Genomic DNA, 17,616 nt, shown 5'->3' with positions numbered 1-17,616 from the left:
AGATTGTTTCATTAAGGGTTAAAAAAAATGGTGATTTTGTAATTCACTTAGCCTTTCTGAATTTATTAGTTAAAGTTCTGAGAAGCAGTTCTCCTCATGCAGTGTCTGTATACTTTGACATAGTTTATATAGGAAAGGCACGAGAAATGCTTCATTCTTTCCATTTATTTTTCACTTCATAGAGTAATGGTGCCCTAGTAATCTCTGAGGTTGTCCAATGAGTTTTGGGGTACTTTTTTTTTTAGTATTATGATGAACTCATGGATTTGTATATATATGTGTTTCAGTCCCTTGTGTTCATTATTCTTTGCTGCTTTTAAGATTTTCTCTTTGTCGGGCGCCTGGGTGGCTCAGATGGTTAAGCGTCTGCCTTCGGCTCAGGTCATGATCCCAGGGTCCTGGGATCGAGTCCCACATCGGGCTCCCGGCTCAGTGGGGAGCCTCCTTCTCCCTCTGACCCTCTCCCCTCTCATGCTGTTTCTCTCTCGCTCGCTCTCTAAAAAATAAATAAAATCTTAAAAAAAAAAGAAAAGATTTTCTCTTTGTCACTAGTCGTGAGTGCCTGTGACTTTGATGTGCGTTGGCGTAGTTTTCTTCATGTTTCATGTGGTTGGGGTTTGTTGAGCTTCTTGTACAAATGGGTTTATATTTTCATCAAATTTGGAAAATTCCAAGCAGTTGTTTTTCCTCTTTTTTTTTTTAAGATTTTATTTATTTATTTGACACAGAGAGACAGTGAGAGAGGGAACACAAGCAGGGGGAGTGGGAGAGGGAGAAACAGGCTCCCCGCCGAGCAGAGAGCCCAATGCGGGGCTTGATCCCAGGACCCTGGGATCATGACCTGAGCCAAAGGCAGACGCTTAATGACTGAGCCCCCCAGGCACCCCAGTTTTTTTTCCTCTTAACTAAAATATTTTTGACGTTGGGCGCCTGGGGGGCTCAGTCGTTAAGCATCTGCCTTCGGCTCAGGTCATGATCCCAGGGTCCTGGGATCGAGTCCCACATTGGGCTCCCTGCTCAGCGGGAAGCCTGCTTCTTCCTCTCCCACTCCCCCTGCTTGTGTTCCCTCTCTCGCTATGTCTCTCTCTGTCAAATAAATAAATAAAATCTTAAAAAATAAAATAAAATATATTTGACCTTAACATTGTATATATTTATACATGTTAATTTTATAGATTTATGTATTGTAATATGTTTGCAATTGTGTTTATATTAGCACCTCTATCACATTACATAATTATTTATTTTTAGTGGTTGGAATAATTAAGGTATAGTCTCAGGAAGTTTGGTGATTATAATAGAATATTGTCTATATTTACTATAGCATGCATTAGGTCTCTAGGATTTATTTATTACTCATTGCAAGTTTGTACCCTTAAACAACATCTGTCCTACCCCCCTACCCCATCTTCTGGTAACCACCATTCTACTCTCTGTTTTTATGAGTTTGGCTTTTTTAGATTCCACATATAAGTAATGTTATACAGTACTTGCTTTTCTGTGACTTACCTCACTTAGTCTAATGTGCTCCAGGTCCATCCATGCTGTTACAAATGGCAGGATGTCCTTTCTTAGGGCTGAGTAATATTCCATTGTGTATAGATACCACATCTGGATCCATTCATGAATGGGCACTCAGGTTGTTTCCATACTACATTCTGTTGTGGATAATGCTGCTAAGTTGTCTCAGCTTGATGATTGATTGTTCAGGTTTGCAGTCTTCTTGTTCCTATCTGTGTTTCATCTTGGATAGTTTCTAACTACTCAAATTCACAAATCTTATTTTCTGCAATATGCAGTATGCTGTCCGTGCCATCCAATGTATTTTGTATTTCACACATTGTAGTTTTCATTTCTAGAAGCTGGACTTGGGTCCTTTTTATATCTTCTGTGTTACCATGCCCAATTTTTTTTGTAAGTTTGATTGTTTTGGGTCTTTTATGCTATATTAGGTGAGGCCATAGAAGCATCTAGTTTAGGACTAATTTTGCCCTGATACTTAGGCAAAATCCTTCTGAGTACTCTATCCAGTGCCCCATGAATTCTGAAGTCTGCTGTTCTGTCTAGTGCAAGAGGAACTATTCCCAGCTGTCTGTGAGCCTCAGGGATTATTTTTCCTAATCTTTAATGATCACTACTCAGTTGAAGACTTGAGAGGGACCCTCTGTAGATTTCTGGAGCACTCCATGGAGCTCTCTTCACTATTCTGCCCCATGAATGCTATCTGCCTTGGCATCTCCAGGCTCCTCTTCAGTCTCCTCAGCTCAGGAAACCTCTGGACTGGCTTCCCCTTCCTCACTGTGGCCTAGACATTCTCTCACAAGGCAGGAAGCTAGGCAATTCCTGGGGTTCACCTTGTTTGTTTCTTGTCTCTCAGGTATATCACTCTTCTTTTTTGCATGATGTCTGAAGTCTTGAAAGCATTGTTTCATCTATTATGTTTAGTTTTTTGGTATTATTTCAGATAGATGGGTAAATCCAATGTATGTCTTGGCCAGAAGCAGAACGCTTTTTTCTTTTTGTGCTCATATCGTCTGCTCTTTGACTAGTGGGAACCCGACTGAATTGGCTTGTGTCCTTTTGATGTAGCCCCAGTGATCTTTGATACTTGTTTTTGCTTTCTGGCTTGTTAAGATGTCTCAGACCTAGAAGGTAGCTCTCTCTCCATGGAGCTGATTGCTTTTGTGGAAAATCCTTTAAAAACAATATATCAATAAAATTTAGCCAAGTACTTAACTAAGTATCAAAATTAAAAATTGGCACATATTTTCTAAAACCAGTCTTTGGACTGATGCCAATCCATGATCAAGCAATCCTTGTACTATGTCAAAATTAGAAAAATAAGGACAAAATGTTGAGTTTTTTATAAATTGAAATCTATTCAATATAAAGAAATATTTTTTGAGATTTTGTGCCTCTTACCTTGTGTTAAAATCCCTATTTTTATGAGATAATAGTGATGTCTAGGATAATTTTTCCAACTCAAATTTTTTTTTTCATTTAAATTTTAGGTAGTTAACATAACAGTGCAATATTGGTTTCTGGAGTAGAATTCAGTGATTCATTACTTACATACAACACCCCGTGCTCATCACAAGTGTCCTCCTTACTCCCCATCACCCATCTAGCCCATTCCCCACCCACATCCCTCCATCAACCCTCAGTTTGCTATCGTTAAGAGTCTCCTATGGCTTGTTTCCTTCTCCTTTTTTTCTTTTCCCCCTTTTCATATAGTTCATCTGTTTTGTTTCTTAAATTCCACGAGTGAGATCATATGGTATCTGTGTTTCTCTGACTGACTTATTTCACTTAGCATAATACACTGTAGCTCTGTCCCTGTCGTTGCAAATGGCAAACTGAAAGTTTTCAGTAAGTTTTCAAACACCTATAATATGCAAAGGATATGATAAGATCTGTGGAAACGGGGTGTGAAGAAATATAATTTGGACATGTGAGGACTGAATCAGAGCACTTATAGGGGAGAAAAGGACATGCTCTTGGCACCACAGGACTTCTGGAGGGTAGAGGTCAACCATTTATTTTTAAATTTTGTATCTGTCCTCCACAGCATCTCTAGAAAAACATATTTTCTGCTTGCAGTTTCCATTTACTACAGGGCTAAACTGAAGTTGGATAACAGTGTTCCATAATGTGCTCAGTATGTACCATTATCACTTTTCCTCCAATCTCTTCTGAACTCAAGCAGATGGAGAGAAAGTGAATGGAGAGATTCTGAACATTCTTTGCCTCAAGGATGTATGTTTCATTGGAAAAGAATGTCTTTTTCAGATGACTGGTTTTACCTTCTCTGATGATAGAATGAATAACTATAATAATACAGTACTATTTGTACACAGTATTTGAATGTAAGAATGAAAGAAAATTTCTATATCAATTTTTAACTGGTAAGAGTAGAAATGTAGACTGTGGAGAACTCAATCTTACCATCCATTTAACTTTTAGAATACTTATCGTTAAGTAAATTTGTTTTTGGCAGAAAAATTAAGCTCCCCTAAGAAAGTTGTTACATCACCAAGGAAACTTCCTCCACCGTCACCACAAACTAGCGTACCAAAGCGAACACTTCCACCTAAAACTTTGGCAAATTATTTTAAAGTGTCTTCCAAGCCAAAAAATAATGAAGAAGTAGTACTTCCGGAAAATAATAAAGGTAAGACATTAAACGGACAAAATATATGTGGCAGTTTTTAATACTAATGACCCTGATACATAAAAATATCATATCTCCTCAGTTTCTATTGCTCTTTATTAAACCTCAGCTACACTGAAGGTCCTACATAGAGGAGTTTTGATATTTTGTTTCAGTTTTTTTTCCCCACCTCTTGGTTAGTTTTGATAGAGGGTTTCAGTTTGAGTTTATCCTGCAGAAACATCCAGTGTTCTATTAAAAGTTGATTTTATCTAAAATACTAACATTTTATTTATGCAGGAATAAAAAATTCTTGTGAACAAAAACCAATTATTCAGACTAAATCTACAAACACAACTAAGTCAAATGTCAAAGAATTTGGAGCTGAGGAACCCAACAGGAAAAATGCAACATCTCTCATTCTTTTTGAGGAGGTAGGCTTATGGGCATATGTTCATGTTATCTCATAATAAGAACTTATTCAAAAGGTTACTGTATGTGTTACTATAAAGTATTCTAAAATAGCCAAGAAAGTCAGGAATACTTGTATCTGAGTTTTTAAAAAAATTTTAAAAGATTTTATTTATTTAGAGAAAGAGAGCGTGTGTGTGTGTGTGTGTGTGTGTGTGTGCATGAGTGGGGGAGGGGCAGAGGGAGAGAGAGAATCTCAAGTGGACTTTTTGGGAGAGAGTGTGCAAGAGAGAGCATGAGCTGGGGGAAAGGCAGATGGAGAGGGAGAGGCAAACTCCCCACTGAGCAGGGAGCCCGATGCGGGGCTCGATCCCAGGACCCTTGGATCATGACCTGAGCCGAAGGCAGATGCTTAACGACTGAGCCACCCAAGCGCCCCTGAATTTATGAAATTTATGAACAGTATGAATTCAGCCCACATTGAAAGCCTAAAATGTTTTACACTATTAAAAGTAAAAAAAATTGGGGCGCCTGGGTGGCTCAGTCGTTTAAGCGTCTGCCTTCAGCTCAGGTCATGATCCCAGGGTTCTGGGATCGAGCCCCGCATTGGGCTCCCTGCTCGGCAGGAAGCCTGTTTCTCCCTCTCCCACTCCCCCTGCTGTGTTCCCTCTCTCACTATGTCTCTGTCTGTCAAATAAATAAATAAAATCTTAAAAACATTTTTTTCATAAATTCATAAATTTTGTCTCTAGCAGGCATACAGTGTATCTAGTATATATACAGAACCTATCCAGTAAATGTTTTGTTACTCAATACAGTATTATTCTCATAAATGGCTCTTAGGTTGATGTTATTTTTGAAGAAGATGCTGGGTTTTTGAATGCAATCAAAACATTCATGGCAACAACTAAAAGACCTGTGATCCTTACTACTAGTGGTAAGTAACAGTGATTTTACAACTAATTACTTTTGGTTAAAATATTTTGAGAAAGCTTCTCATTTTAGTTAGAAACGTTCTTTAAAAGTCTGCTAGTAAATTAAGTCTTTTTTTCTAAAATTTGGAGGCTCCTAGATCATTTTTAAATGAAGAATTATTTAAATTTGCTATTGATTCACAGCCTTGAGTAATTATAAAATTACTATATTACCCTGTGAATAGCTGTGGTGTGGAAATTGGATACTACTTTGAATCATTGTGTTGAGTATTAGATATTTAGGATGCTTACAACAGCCTAGAATGCAGGCAAAGAGATTTATGAACTATCCAGGAAAGGGGTTTTGGTAGGGGCGGTAACAGAGCCTTCTCTTTGCCTCTTCCTCATACTTAGATCACCAAATGTTACTTGTCAGAATTTTTTATGGAGCTCAACCTTTCTGCAGTGCCTTAATATTGAACTTAGCCATTCCTTATCCCCTGAGAACACTTCCATGTGGATTATTGCATATTTTAAAGTACATAGCCAGCCTAATGGAATTAGTCCACCTTCTTTTTTTTTTCTTAAGATTTTATTTTTTAAGTAATCTGTACACCCAATATGGGGCTTGAACCCACAACCCTGAGATCAAGAGTAACACGCTCCACCGATGGACCCTGGAATTGGTCCACCTTCCTAATAATTTGCATTCAGTGTTCAATTTTGAGAGTCACATAGTTTTGTTTTTTTTTTCATTATAAACACTGAATTATAACATTGTTTTCTAATATTTTTCATTGCACATATTCAGTAGCATCTCTCTGCTATGGATTTCTATAGGAAAAAGTATTTATGTTAGACTCTACTTAAAATTAACAGTTCATTTGACTGTTAATGATTATACTTTAAAAATATTGAAATAAATCGTATTAGTCAAGGTTACATGATAATTTAATTAAAAGATCAAAAGTTACTTTAGGTCAAGACAGAAATTCAGTTCCTTAGTGATTTATAATTTAAATGATATTTTCATTACCAATGAAATATAGAATATTTTCATAGAAAAAGTAATGGAAAAATTAATTTAGTAGTCTTAATGGTTTTTTTAAATGTTTTTTTCCTATAGATCCAACATTTAGTTTAATGTTTGATGGCTGCTTTGAAGAAATTAATTTCAGTACTCCTTCGCTTGTAAGTTTTCATTTTGTTCATAAATCATGTCACAATTCTATACAAGGTGGTTTCTTGTGATAGTGCTGGTGTATCTTCTGTACACGGTTGAATGGGCGTTAAGAGCGAGTATCTCTGCCTTGTTTCTGAATTTGGGGCTAAAGTAGGCATTCTTTTAGCATTAAGTGTGATATTAGCCATATATTTTCATATATGCTCTTCATCAGTTAGCTGTGTTTTTATTGTGAATGGTGTTAAGTTTTGTCAGATACTTTCAATCTTTCGAGGCAATCATACGGTTTATCTTTTTAATTCTATTAATATGGCGACTGATGTTAGTTGTTTTTTAAAATCAGCAGTCTTGCATTCTTTTTTTTTTTTAAGATTTTATTTATTTATTTAACAGATAGAGACACAGTGAGAGAGGGAACACAAGCAGGGTGAGTGGGAGAGGGAGAAGCAGGCTTCCTGCCGAGCAGGGAGCCCGATGCGGGGCTCGATCCCGGGACCCTGGGATCATGACCTGAGCCGAAGGCAGACGCTTAACGACTGAGCCACCCAGGCGCCCCTCAGTCTTGCATTCTTAAGATAATATGGTCATGATGTGTTATGTCTTTTTGTAGTTCTGGATTTGATTTGCTCATATATTGTTATGGACTTTCGTGTCTGCGTTTATGAAGGATGTTAGTGGGTGGTTTCCAGGCCATTTGAAATGGATTAGGACATAGATTTTAGTAGTTTCTTTAGAAATAATATGCATTCTTAGTTTTTCATAGTGAATATTTTTTTAAGATTTTCTTTATTTGAGAGAGAGAGAGAGCACAAGTGGGGGGTGGGAGGCAGAGGGAGAAGCAGACTCCCTGCTGAGCAGGGAGCCCTCAATCCCAGGACCCCAAAATCATGACCCAAGCCAAAGGTAGAAGCCCAACCAACTGAGTCATTCAGGCGCCCCAGTTTTTCATAGTGTATTTAGTGTTAGTATTATACTAATTTATAGAGAATCTAAGAACCTTGCAAAGATATCAGTCCATTTACCATCCCTCTCTCATATGCTTTAGTTTTCAGATGTTTTACATTTACACATTATAAACTCCCCAATATAATGCTCTGCTTTTTTGCTTTAGCCAGCCATGTGTGTTTGAAAGAAATTAGGAGAATAAAAAGTTGACTTTTAATGTTTACCTATATACTTATAATTTCTAATATACTTCATTCCTTCCTGAAGACCTGACTTTTTCTTTGATTTTGTTTCTCTTCAGCCTGAAGAATTTCATTAACAATTTTATAGAGCTAGTCTGCTGGCAGTGGATTATATTAGGTTTTGTTTACTTGAAAATGTCTTTATTTTTAATTCATTCTCAAAGAATATTTTCCCTTGGTATAGAAATCTGGGTTCTCAGTTTTTCCATCAGTACTTCTTTTTGTAAGTAGGCTCCACACCCAGCATGGGGTTTGAACTCACCCAGAGATCAAGTGTCGCATGCTCTACCAGCTGAGCCAGCCAGGCACCCCTGTATCAGTACTTTAAAGATGTCATTCCATTTTCTTTTGGACATTGGTATTTCTGATTATAAGTCACCTTTTTTTTTTTTTTTTGCCCCCTATGTAGTATGTCATTATTTTCCTGATGGCCTTCAAGATACTCTCTTTAGTTTTCTTTTCTTTCATTTTTTTTTTTTTTAAAGATTTTATTTATTTATTTGAGACAGCATGAGAGAGAGAGCACAAGCAGGGCGGGAGGGGTAGAGGAAGAAGCAGTCATCCCACTGAGCAGGGAGCCCGATGCGGGGCTCGATCCCAGGACCCTGGGATCATGACCTGAGCCAAAGGTAGGCGCTAACCGACTGAGCCACCAAGGTGTCCCTAACTTTAGTTTTCAACAATTGCCTGTGATGTGCCTAGGTGTTATTTTTCTTCATATCTGTCCTGCTTCTGGTTGTTGGATATCTACAATCCATAAATATATGTCATTCCTTCAATGAGGTTCACTTTTAAACTTATTTTTTCAAATTTATTTTATGCCCATTTTCTCTTTCCCTCTTGGGAATTTAATTATAAGTATGTTAGACATTTTACATTGTCTCCCATGTCGCTGAGGCATGCTGTTCTCCTCCCCCCCTAACTTTTCTGTTTGTACTTTTGATTTGATCATTTGTATTGATTAATCGTCAAATTTACTGCCATTTTTTTCTGCCACCTCCATTCTCCTATGAGGCCCATCTAGTAAAATTTTTATTCTGATATTATGGTTTTTAGTTTTACAATTTCTGTTTGCTTCTTTTTATGGCTCCTGTTTTTCTGCTGGGCTTTCTTATTTGTTCATTATGTTCTTTAAGCATAGTTTTACTAGCTGTTTTAAAATTCTGCTAATTCCAGGTCGCCTGGGTGACTCAGTCGTTAAGTGTCTGCCTTCGGTTCAGGTCATGATCCCAGGGTCCTGGGATCGAGCCCCACATCGGGCTCCCTGCTCTGTGGGGAGCCTGCTTCTCCCTCTCCCACTCCCCCTGCTTGTGTTCCCTCTCTCGCTGTCTCTCTCTCTGTCAGATAAATGAAATCTTAAAAAATTCTGCTAATACCAATATCTTCGTCACCTTTTGTTTTTATTAACATATAACATATTATTGTTTCAGGGGTACAAGTCTATGATATATCAGTCTTACACAATACACAGTGCTCACCATAACACACACCCTCCCCAATGTCCATCACCCAGCCACCCTATCCTCCCACCCCCCTCCCCTCCAGCAACCCTCAGTTTGTTTCCTGAGATTAAGAGTCTCTTATGGTAAAAAAAAAAAGAGTCTCTTATGGTTTGTCTCCCATTTTCATCATCTTGTGATTAAGTCTATTGATTGTCTTGTCTCTGAGGAATTACTTTTTCTGTTTCTTTGTATGTGTAGTAGTTTTAGAGTTTTATCCTGTACTTTGCTATTATGTTGTAGATACTCTGGATTTGGTTCTGTTCCTCTGAATAAATATTCTCCTGTAGTATGTAGCAGCTAAAGTTTCTGTTCAGTTCTTTTAGTTTTAGCTGGGCTGCTTTGAGACGGACCCACACATGTGAAGTTCAGGCATCAACCAGGAATTTGCATTCTTCTTTAGCTAGAATTTGTTTCCTGGACGCCTGGGTGGCTCGGTTGGGCAGCTGCCTTCAGCTCGGGTCATGATCTCAGGGTCCTGGGATTGAGTCCCATGTTGGGCTTTCTGCTCAACGGGGAGCCTGCTTCTCCCCTGCCTGCCATTCCCCCTGTTTTTGCTTGCTCTCTTGTCTCCTCGCTCTCTCTCTTTCAAATGAATAAATAAAATCTTAAAAAAAAAAAAAAGAATTTGTTTCCCTACTTTCATAGACATCCTCTCTCACTTTCCAGCTATTGCCAGCATCCCAAACTATGTCCTCTGGTTCAAGCCAGTAACACTGTGAGTTTCTGCCTGAGTTTTAGCCACCACTGCTGCATCCTGTCCTAAGTCAGAAATCAATTTGGGGGGGGGGGGGTTGTGAATTCACCCAGGGCCATTTTCTTTTGTCTAAGTGTTGATTTTCCCTTCAGTTATCTTCTGCTTTTGGTTACTGTCTTGTGCCTTCAAATAGTTTGTTTTTTATACTTATTTGTAGCTGATTATTGAGTTTATCATTATTACTGATGGCAAGATTTGTCTGATAGTACGTACTTCATTATTGAAAGCAGAATTCTTAGTTTGTGGGAAGCAGAAGTCCCAGAAGTATGCAGGAGTACTGTATGTGCATAGAATGAGGTCAAAGATTTATTATTTTTTTAAAGATTTTATTTATTGGGGCACCGGGGTGGCTCAGTCGTTAAGTGTCTGCCTTCGGCTCAGGTCATGATCCCAGGGTCCTGGGATCAAGCCCCGCATTGGGCTCCCTGCTCTGTGGGAAGCCTGCTTCTCCTTTTCCCACTCCCCCTGCTTGTGTTCCCTCTCTCACTGTGTCTCTCTCTGTCAAATAAATAAATAAAATCTTTAAAAAAATAAATAAATAAAATAAAATAAAATTGCCTTCAGCGTTCATGGAAAATCTCCCATAAAAGTTTCATTGCTGTTTTAGATTGTATACAGTTACTAAAATAAGTATATGTAAAATATTTTTAATTTGGAAGTATATTCCTTTATTATATTTTTCTAGATCAGTTTCATTCTCAAGAGCTAAGATAGTGTGAATTTTAGTGAAATTTGTCCTACTTTTAGATGTGTATTACTGATGTATTTCTGTTAACTGTGCAATTCACCATGTTTCTTTTTTCTTTCTCTTTCTCTTTTTCTCAGCTAAATGTTGCCAGCTACCTACAGATGATGTGCTTGGCTGAGAACTTTAGAACTGATGTGAAAGACTTTGTAACATTGTTAACTGCAAATACTTGTGATATCAGAAAAAGTATCCTTTACTTACAATTCTGGATTAGAAGTGGAGGTGGATTTTTAGAAGAAAGGCCATTATCCCTTTGTCGTAAGTTGATCTGTTATAAAAGAAATTTCTACAGTGGGACCCTATGTTAAAGTACATGCTATACCAAAAAGTCTGAAAGATTTTAAAATTTTTGAGCATAAACATATGTATAAACATACATATGTCAACTGTGTTGGTGAAAATTTTATAAACATTAAATGTGGGTAAATAGAGTTAAACTGCACACGGAACAAATTGTTACTTATAAATTTATTAGCATGGTTGCTTTTTTTATTTTTTAAGATTTTATTTATTTTAGAGAATGAGCATGTGCACAAGCGGGAGGGGCAAAGGGAGAGGGAGAGAGAATCTCAAGCAGACTCTGTGCTGAGCATAGAGCCCGACGTGGGGCTCGACTCTAAGCATCAAGAGTAGGATGCTTAACTGACTTAGCCACTCAGTTGCCCTGTAATCATAGTTTCTTATAAACAAATAGAATGATATTTAGCAACTAGCTTCCTTTTTTCACTTATTAAAAAACACTGGTGATTTTTCCATATATATATAAATTATTTTTATATGACTGTAAGTTCTCTTTTAGCTTCTTCAATAGTCTATAATTCTATTTTTCATAAGAACTTTATCATTTCAGAAATGTTTTATTTCTTATCGATCTTCAGTCATTGTTACCTAATTGAAGTCACAGACATTTATTGAGGACTTTCTCCATGCCAGGTCCTGTGTTTACATGAATAAGACATGGTTCCTTCCCTGAAGAAGTTCATAGTTTGTGGTTTTCATGCTCCATAGTCACAGTTCTGTAGTTACAGATCCTGCTCTGGGAAATACACAAATATTTAAATAAAACCAAGGTGAAGTTCTGTAATATTAATCCCCTGTCAAGTTTGTTTTTTCTTTGATCAGTTCAAAATTTTAATACGTTTTTCTTTTTCAGAGTAGCAATCATATATATTTAATTCATTGTGAACTTATATCTTTAACTGTTTCTTAGATGTAAATATGATAAATAAGAAATGGAAAATAACCTTTTATAAAAAACAAATTAGTAACTATTGCCATACTATTGGATATAAAATGCTATACCAGAAACTTTAAAAGATAATAAGTATAGCATTATTTCTTTTCTTGAAGATTTTTTTTTTTTTTAAGATTTTATTTATTTATTTGACAGAGAGAGACACAGCGAGAGAGGGAACACAAGCAGGGTGAGTGGGAGAGGGAGAAGCAGGCTTCCTGCTGAGCAGGGAGCCCTATGCGGGGCTCGATCCCAGGACCCTGGGACCATGACCTGAGCCGAAGGCAGACGCTTAACAACTGAGCCACCCAGGCACCCCTTTTCTTGAAGATTTTATATGCATTTTCTTTCTTTCTTAAAAAACACAGATACGTACTCATTGGAAATTCAAACAGTGCAGAAGTATATAAAATAAAAAGTAAAAGATTTTCCCCACTTCTTAAAGTTAGCCACTGTGAGAGCTTTATCTATGCATGTACAAATATCGCTACCTACTTATTTAGCAAAATTAACCAATACTATGTATATTGTTTATCAATTTGCTCTTTTTTACTTGAGAATTTATTGTTAGTACGTGCAATTCTAGCCCTCTATTTTTCACAGCTGCATGCTATTCCATAATAGGGAATGGATGTAACATAATTAACCATTACTTATTAGAGGAAATTGAGGTTTTCTTCAGTTTGTCATTAAACTATGCATTGAATATCTATACACATTTTAGCACATCTGTGAGTACTGCTGTTGGAGAGAATTCTAGAAGTATTGTTGCTGGCCAAAGGCTAGAATACATTTTACATTCCGATAGGTATTGTCAGGTTGCCCTCCCAAAGATGATTGTCCTGATTTATGTTCCCATGAATAGTTTATGATGGCTTTTTGATGTATGCCTCTGAGAAAACTAGGTTACCAGTTGTTTTACTTTTGCCAATTTAAAAGGTGAAAAGCGGTATCTTATTTTAATTTGCATTTCCATGATCACTAGTGAAATCGCACATCTTTTTATGAGTTTATTAGATATTTGTTTTTCTTCTGTGACTTGTCTGTTCATAGTCCTTTGCACTTTTTTCTTTTGGATTGTTTTATAAGCCCACCACCAACCTCTTACCCCCGTATGCTAAAAATAATGTTTGTATTATAATTTTTATGAGTTAAATACATATGTGGAGAAGAACAAAATGGGAGTATAGGTCCAAAAGATGCCAGAGGATCTTAGATTTTAAATAATTGTTTGATACAATTTATTAAAAATATAGATGGTTTTCTTTTATTAATTTTGTAGGAGGAACTAGCAGAAACATTCAACTTGTTTGCTCTGAAGATGGCCCTGATTCCAAAAATAAACCTAAAAATACTAAAAGGAGTCCTATCGACCTTCCCAAATGTGACACTGGCTGTGTTGAGACCTTGTTTGGCCTTAAGAACATTTTTTCCCCATCTGAAGATTTATTTTCATTTCTAAAGGTATTTTCAGTATCTAGTGTGGGATATCAAATACGTATTCCTTTTCATATTCCTAACACTCCCATCTTTTGAATCTTAAGGTTAACTTAAATTTGCCTGTAATTTTTATAGGCTTTAGATTTCTGATTTTAGCATACTGTACTACTTTGACAAATGGTGCAGAGACAAATAAATGTATATTATAGGATTTAGACTAGAATTTAGAAAGATTTCAGATTAAAAAGACAATTTCAGAAAAGTAGTTTTTTAAACAAATGAGCTTCTCACTATTGAATTGGGGTATAAACTATTAGAAAATTTAATTCTTCAAATATAAATAGTCTAAGTTTATTTTTTAGACTCAGAACCATTTTGATGAATTTAGGGAGTAAGGGTTAATAAAATTCTGAGAGGTTAGTGACTCATTACTTTTCAGATAGACTAAGGATGCCACTGTATTCATATAGGTAGAAAAGTGTTCAGACTGTGTTCTAACACTTCTTCACTTAAAATTGTTTTTCAGCACAAAGTCAGAACAAAGGAAGAATGGCATCAGTTCATCCAGCTTCTTACAGAATTCCGAATGCAGAATGTAGATTTCTTATATAGTAATCTTGAGTTCATTCTACCACTACCTGTTAGGATCATTCCAGAAACAGAAAACTTTGGTGGTGCATCAGTAAGTGTGGACACCAGTGCAGCAACAAAAAATATGAAATGTCTTGCTAGGAAACATTCTGAAGGAGAGAAGCCATCGAAAAAGCCACAAAAAAAGAAACAAAAGAAAAAGATGGTAACTCTAGATGATAGTGACTTATTTGACACTGAATTGGACTTCTCTAATGAATTTCTTAGCCTTTCCCCTGCACCTTCCTCCTCAAATTCAGAAGAAAGCAAAGCCAGAGACAAAGAAAGGAATCCAGAGACAAAGAAACTGAACAAATGTTTAGAGTCTAACATGGAATCTATTCCTTGTTCTCCTAAAACACCAGCAGAAGAGAAATGTTCTGCCCTTGTTTCTCACTGTTTAAATTCTCTCACTGAGTTCATGGATAACATGTCCTTCTTAGATGCTCTTTTAACTGATGTAGGAGAACAAAAGGAATTTGGTCAAAATGACTTCAGTTGGACAAATGTGAAAAGCGGACTTTGTGATGAGTTTAGTCTGGAGGCCAGTGATGGATGGACTTCTCAGAGCTCTGGAGAATTAAAGGCAGCTGTAGAAGCTCTCAGCTTTACTAAATGTTCGTCTACTATTTCAAAAGCACTGGAAACCTTGAATTCTTGCAAGAAATCAGGAAGAGATCCAACGAAAGAGCTTACTCTTTATGTTTCACAGAAGCGCAGCAATGTATACTTTAGTCAGTCAGCAACTAATTTAGAGTAAGTCTTCCTTTTACTTTTAATTTTTCAATAATAAATGATAAAGAGGAAATGATTAGTTTGTTTTTACTAAATTTGAAATGCTGGGCTTTATTGATCATGGTAAACCCTCAATATTAATAATATAGCTTCTGATAAGACAGGGAGACCAGCCTGATTGCTGGGAAGAAAAACAAGAGAGATTAGGAGACTCCTGAATGACAGGGAATGGGGTTTGGGTTTGCTGGGGCAGATAGCGGGTAGCCATTAAAGATTTTTTTGGTATGGGAGTGACGTGTTGAAAGTAATACAGGAAGTTAACCTGGAATCCGGTTAATCTAGTCTAGACCAGAAGCAAGGAGAAGCAGAGACCAGAAGTTGGTTGTGTTGGGGATTGTTGCATTTTTCTTGGGCAGTAAAAATCAAAAGTAATGCACTACTTTTCATTTATAGCAGTGCCTGGAAGAGGATAGCAGTCATTAAAAGTGTATTTTCTAGCCGATCCCTTCTGAACCTGGGTAACAGACAAGCTAGTATAATTGAGTACTTGCCAACTCTTCGGAACATTTGTAGGACTGAGAAGCTAAAAGAACAAGGAAAAAGTAAAAGAAGGTAAAGGCTCTATATAAAATAACGTTGTAGATAGCTATTTCAAGATTAATAAATATCCTCATCTGATGGTTAAACTGAATTTTTCCTTGTAATTTTGACAGGTTCCTACACTATCTTGAAGGTATTCATCTTAACATTTCGAAAGAGACTGTGAACACTTTGGCAGCTGGCTTCCCTTAATATTCCACATTAACAATGCCTTGTACAGATTATTATGTGTTCCTCAAGATACATTTTTATACTGATTTTCATGGAAGAATTTCTTTCTCTTAATGTACATTTAAAAGAGATTATTTGTATTTTTTTTAATTAGTGTGCAAATATTTAAAATGAAAAATTTTGAGTTATAAATTGTATTTATGATTGTGGTGGTATTTTTTTTTCTGAATTTTTTTTGTATTATTTGACTTAGCTTTGTTGTATTATTGCATGTGAGCGAGCTGTTTCTAGAAGGTAGAATTCACTATATTTCTAAAGATGTTTCACTGTTAAATTAATCCATAATTTTTCTCTTTCCTATTACCTTTAATCCACTTCTCTCCAACCCAACTGTCAGTACTCTGTCAAGTTGTATATATGAATCATCTAGGTGGTAATCTAGTTAACACAGTACAAAATTATGTAATACATGAGAACTTCCTAGGGAAGAAATTATATTTCATTTTTCAAAAAGTACCATCTTCCCGATAAATTTATTTTTAGTGTATTCCTCCAGCGCATATTGCCATTGAATCATTGAATGTTGACAAAGGGAAAACAAAATTATGAACTGTCGTTTTCATAAATCTTTTTTAGCAACCATTCATATGTGATTGCTTGTACATTTTGCCAACTCACATCATTTGCCTTGTACATTTTTCTTGTATTTTTATATCAGCGATGTTTTATTTCATAAAGATATTAATGATGTTAATATATCTATTTTGGACAAACTGCTATTCATTAAAATTGTAACAGAGGATTCTACTATGGACTTTCTACATCATAGTCATTTCCACTTAAGGTTGTTTTTGGAGAAAGTATGTATTTTTAATTACAAGATTTTAAAATCCCACATTTCACTTAAAATCATTTTTGCAATCATATAATCAGGTATATCTGAAAATAGTTTCCTATTTCAAATGTTTATATTATGTATTAGCCTAGAATTCAGTTACATTATCTGGTGAATTATATATTTACCTCAAAGGTAAGCATCCTAATTTTGTACAGATGGAAAATATTGATGTATACCTGTTTACAAATGTGTATGAAGGTATGTTTTTACCTCTTACTTGCTCAGTCTACTTTTTCGTTGATAGTATATTGACTTAATTAAAGGTTAAAGCTAAAAGACTTAATGCAATATTTAAATAGGTGGTCCAGATGTAACCATCTGGGTAAATATGGATATTTTATAGGTTTGGATATAGGCTGTATCTTACAGGTTTCATCCTTGTACAAAAGAATAGATCTGAAGTTCTGTGGGGTTTTTTTTTTAAGTATATGGATTTTCTTCTATTGCATACCTAGTGTTCACTATTTGTAGAGCACTTACCTGTTAATTTGGTCTTATTATTTGAAAATTCTGGTAATAGAGAATCAAAGTAAAATAACTTTAGAATTGGGGCGCCTGGGTGGCCCAGTTGTTAAGCATCTGCCTTTGGCTCAGGTCATCCAGGGTCCTGGGATCGAGCCCCACCTTGGGCTCCCTGCTCAGCGGAGGCCTGCTTCTCCCTCTCCTGCTCCCCCTGCTTGTGTTCCCTCTCTCGCTGTCTCTGTCAAATAAATAAATAAAATCTTTAAAATAAAAAAATAATAACTTTAGGATTTTATTTAGTAAAATCAAAAATCAAGAAACAGGGGCGCCTGGGTGGCTCAGTCGTTAAGTGTCTGCCTTCAGCTCAGGTCATGATCCCAGGGTCCTGGGATCGAGCCCCACATCGGGATCCCTGCTCTGCAGGAATCCTGCTTCTCCCTCTCCCACTCCCCCTGCTTGTGTTCCCTCTCTCACTGTGTCTCTCTCTGTCAAATAAATAAATAAAATCTTTAAAAAAAAAAAATCAAGAAACAATGGGAATATTTTCTTCCCTAATAGGGACACATTTAAGATTTTCTTTTAGGTTTAGCTTTACTG

General features: G+C 36.4%; 1 protein-coding gene across 3 annotated transcripts in view; it reads left to right on the top strand.

The window, feature by feature from the left end:
• Positions 1-16,458, top strand: part of ATAD5 (ATPase family AAA domain containing 5) — a 46,977-nt gene extending 30,519 nt beyond the window's left edge. The window contains exons 15-23 of one of the 3 annotated variants that reach the window (XM_081805399.1): positions 3,998-4,171; positions 4,451-4,584; positions 5,405-5,498; positions 6,602-6,666; positions 10,927-11,107; positions 13,366-13,547; positions 14,050-14,909; positions 15,345-15,500; positions 15,602-16,458. In XM_081805399.1, the coding sequence (XP_081661525.1) occupies positions 3,998-4,171; positions 4,451-4,584; positions 5,405-5,498; positions 6,602-6,666; positions 10,927-11,107; positions 13,366-13,547; positions 14,050-14,909; positions 15,345-15,500; positions 15,602-15,680 (1,925 nt within the window). In that variant the 3' untranslated portion in view covers positions 15,681-16,458. Of the gene's footprint in view, positions 1-3,997; positions 4,172-4,450; positions 4,585-5,404; positions 5,499-6,601; positions 6,667-10,926; positions 11,108-13,365; positions 13,548-14,049; positions 14,910-15,341; positions 15,501-15,601 lie in introns of all 3 variants that reach the window. The other 2 variants (XM_031034236.2, XM_081805400.1) reach the window with 2 other exon arrangements.
• The last annotated feature ends 1,158 nt before the right edge of the window (positions 16,459-17,616 follow it).

The sequence above is a fragment of the Leptonychotes weddellii genome, chromosome 15 (assembly GCF_054177405.1).
Source record: "Leptonychotes weddellii isolate Sample4059 chromosome 15, ASM5417740v2, whole genome shotgun sequence".
In the NCBI taxonomy this organism is placed as follows: domain Eukaryota; kingdom Metazoa; phylum Chordata; class Mammalia; order Carnivora; family Phocidae; genus Leptonychotes; species Leptonychotes weddellii.
The sequence above is the reverse complement of the archived record's forward strand: the minus strand, read 5'-3'. Positions and strand labels throughout refer to the sequence as shown.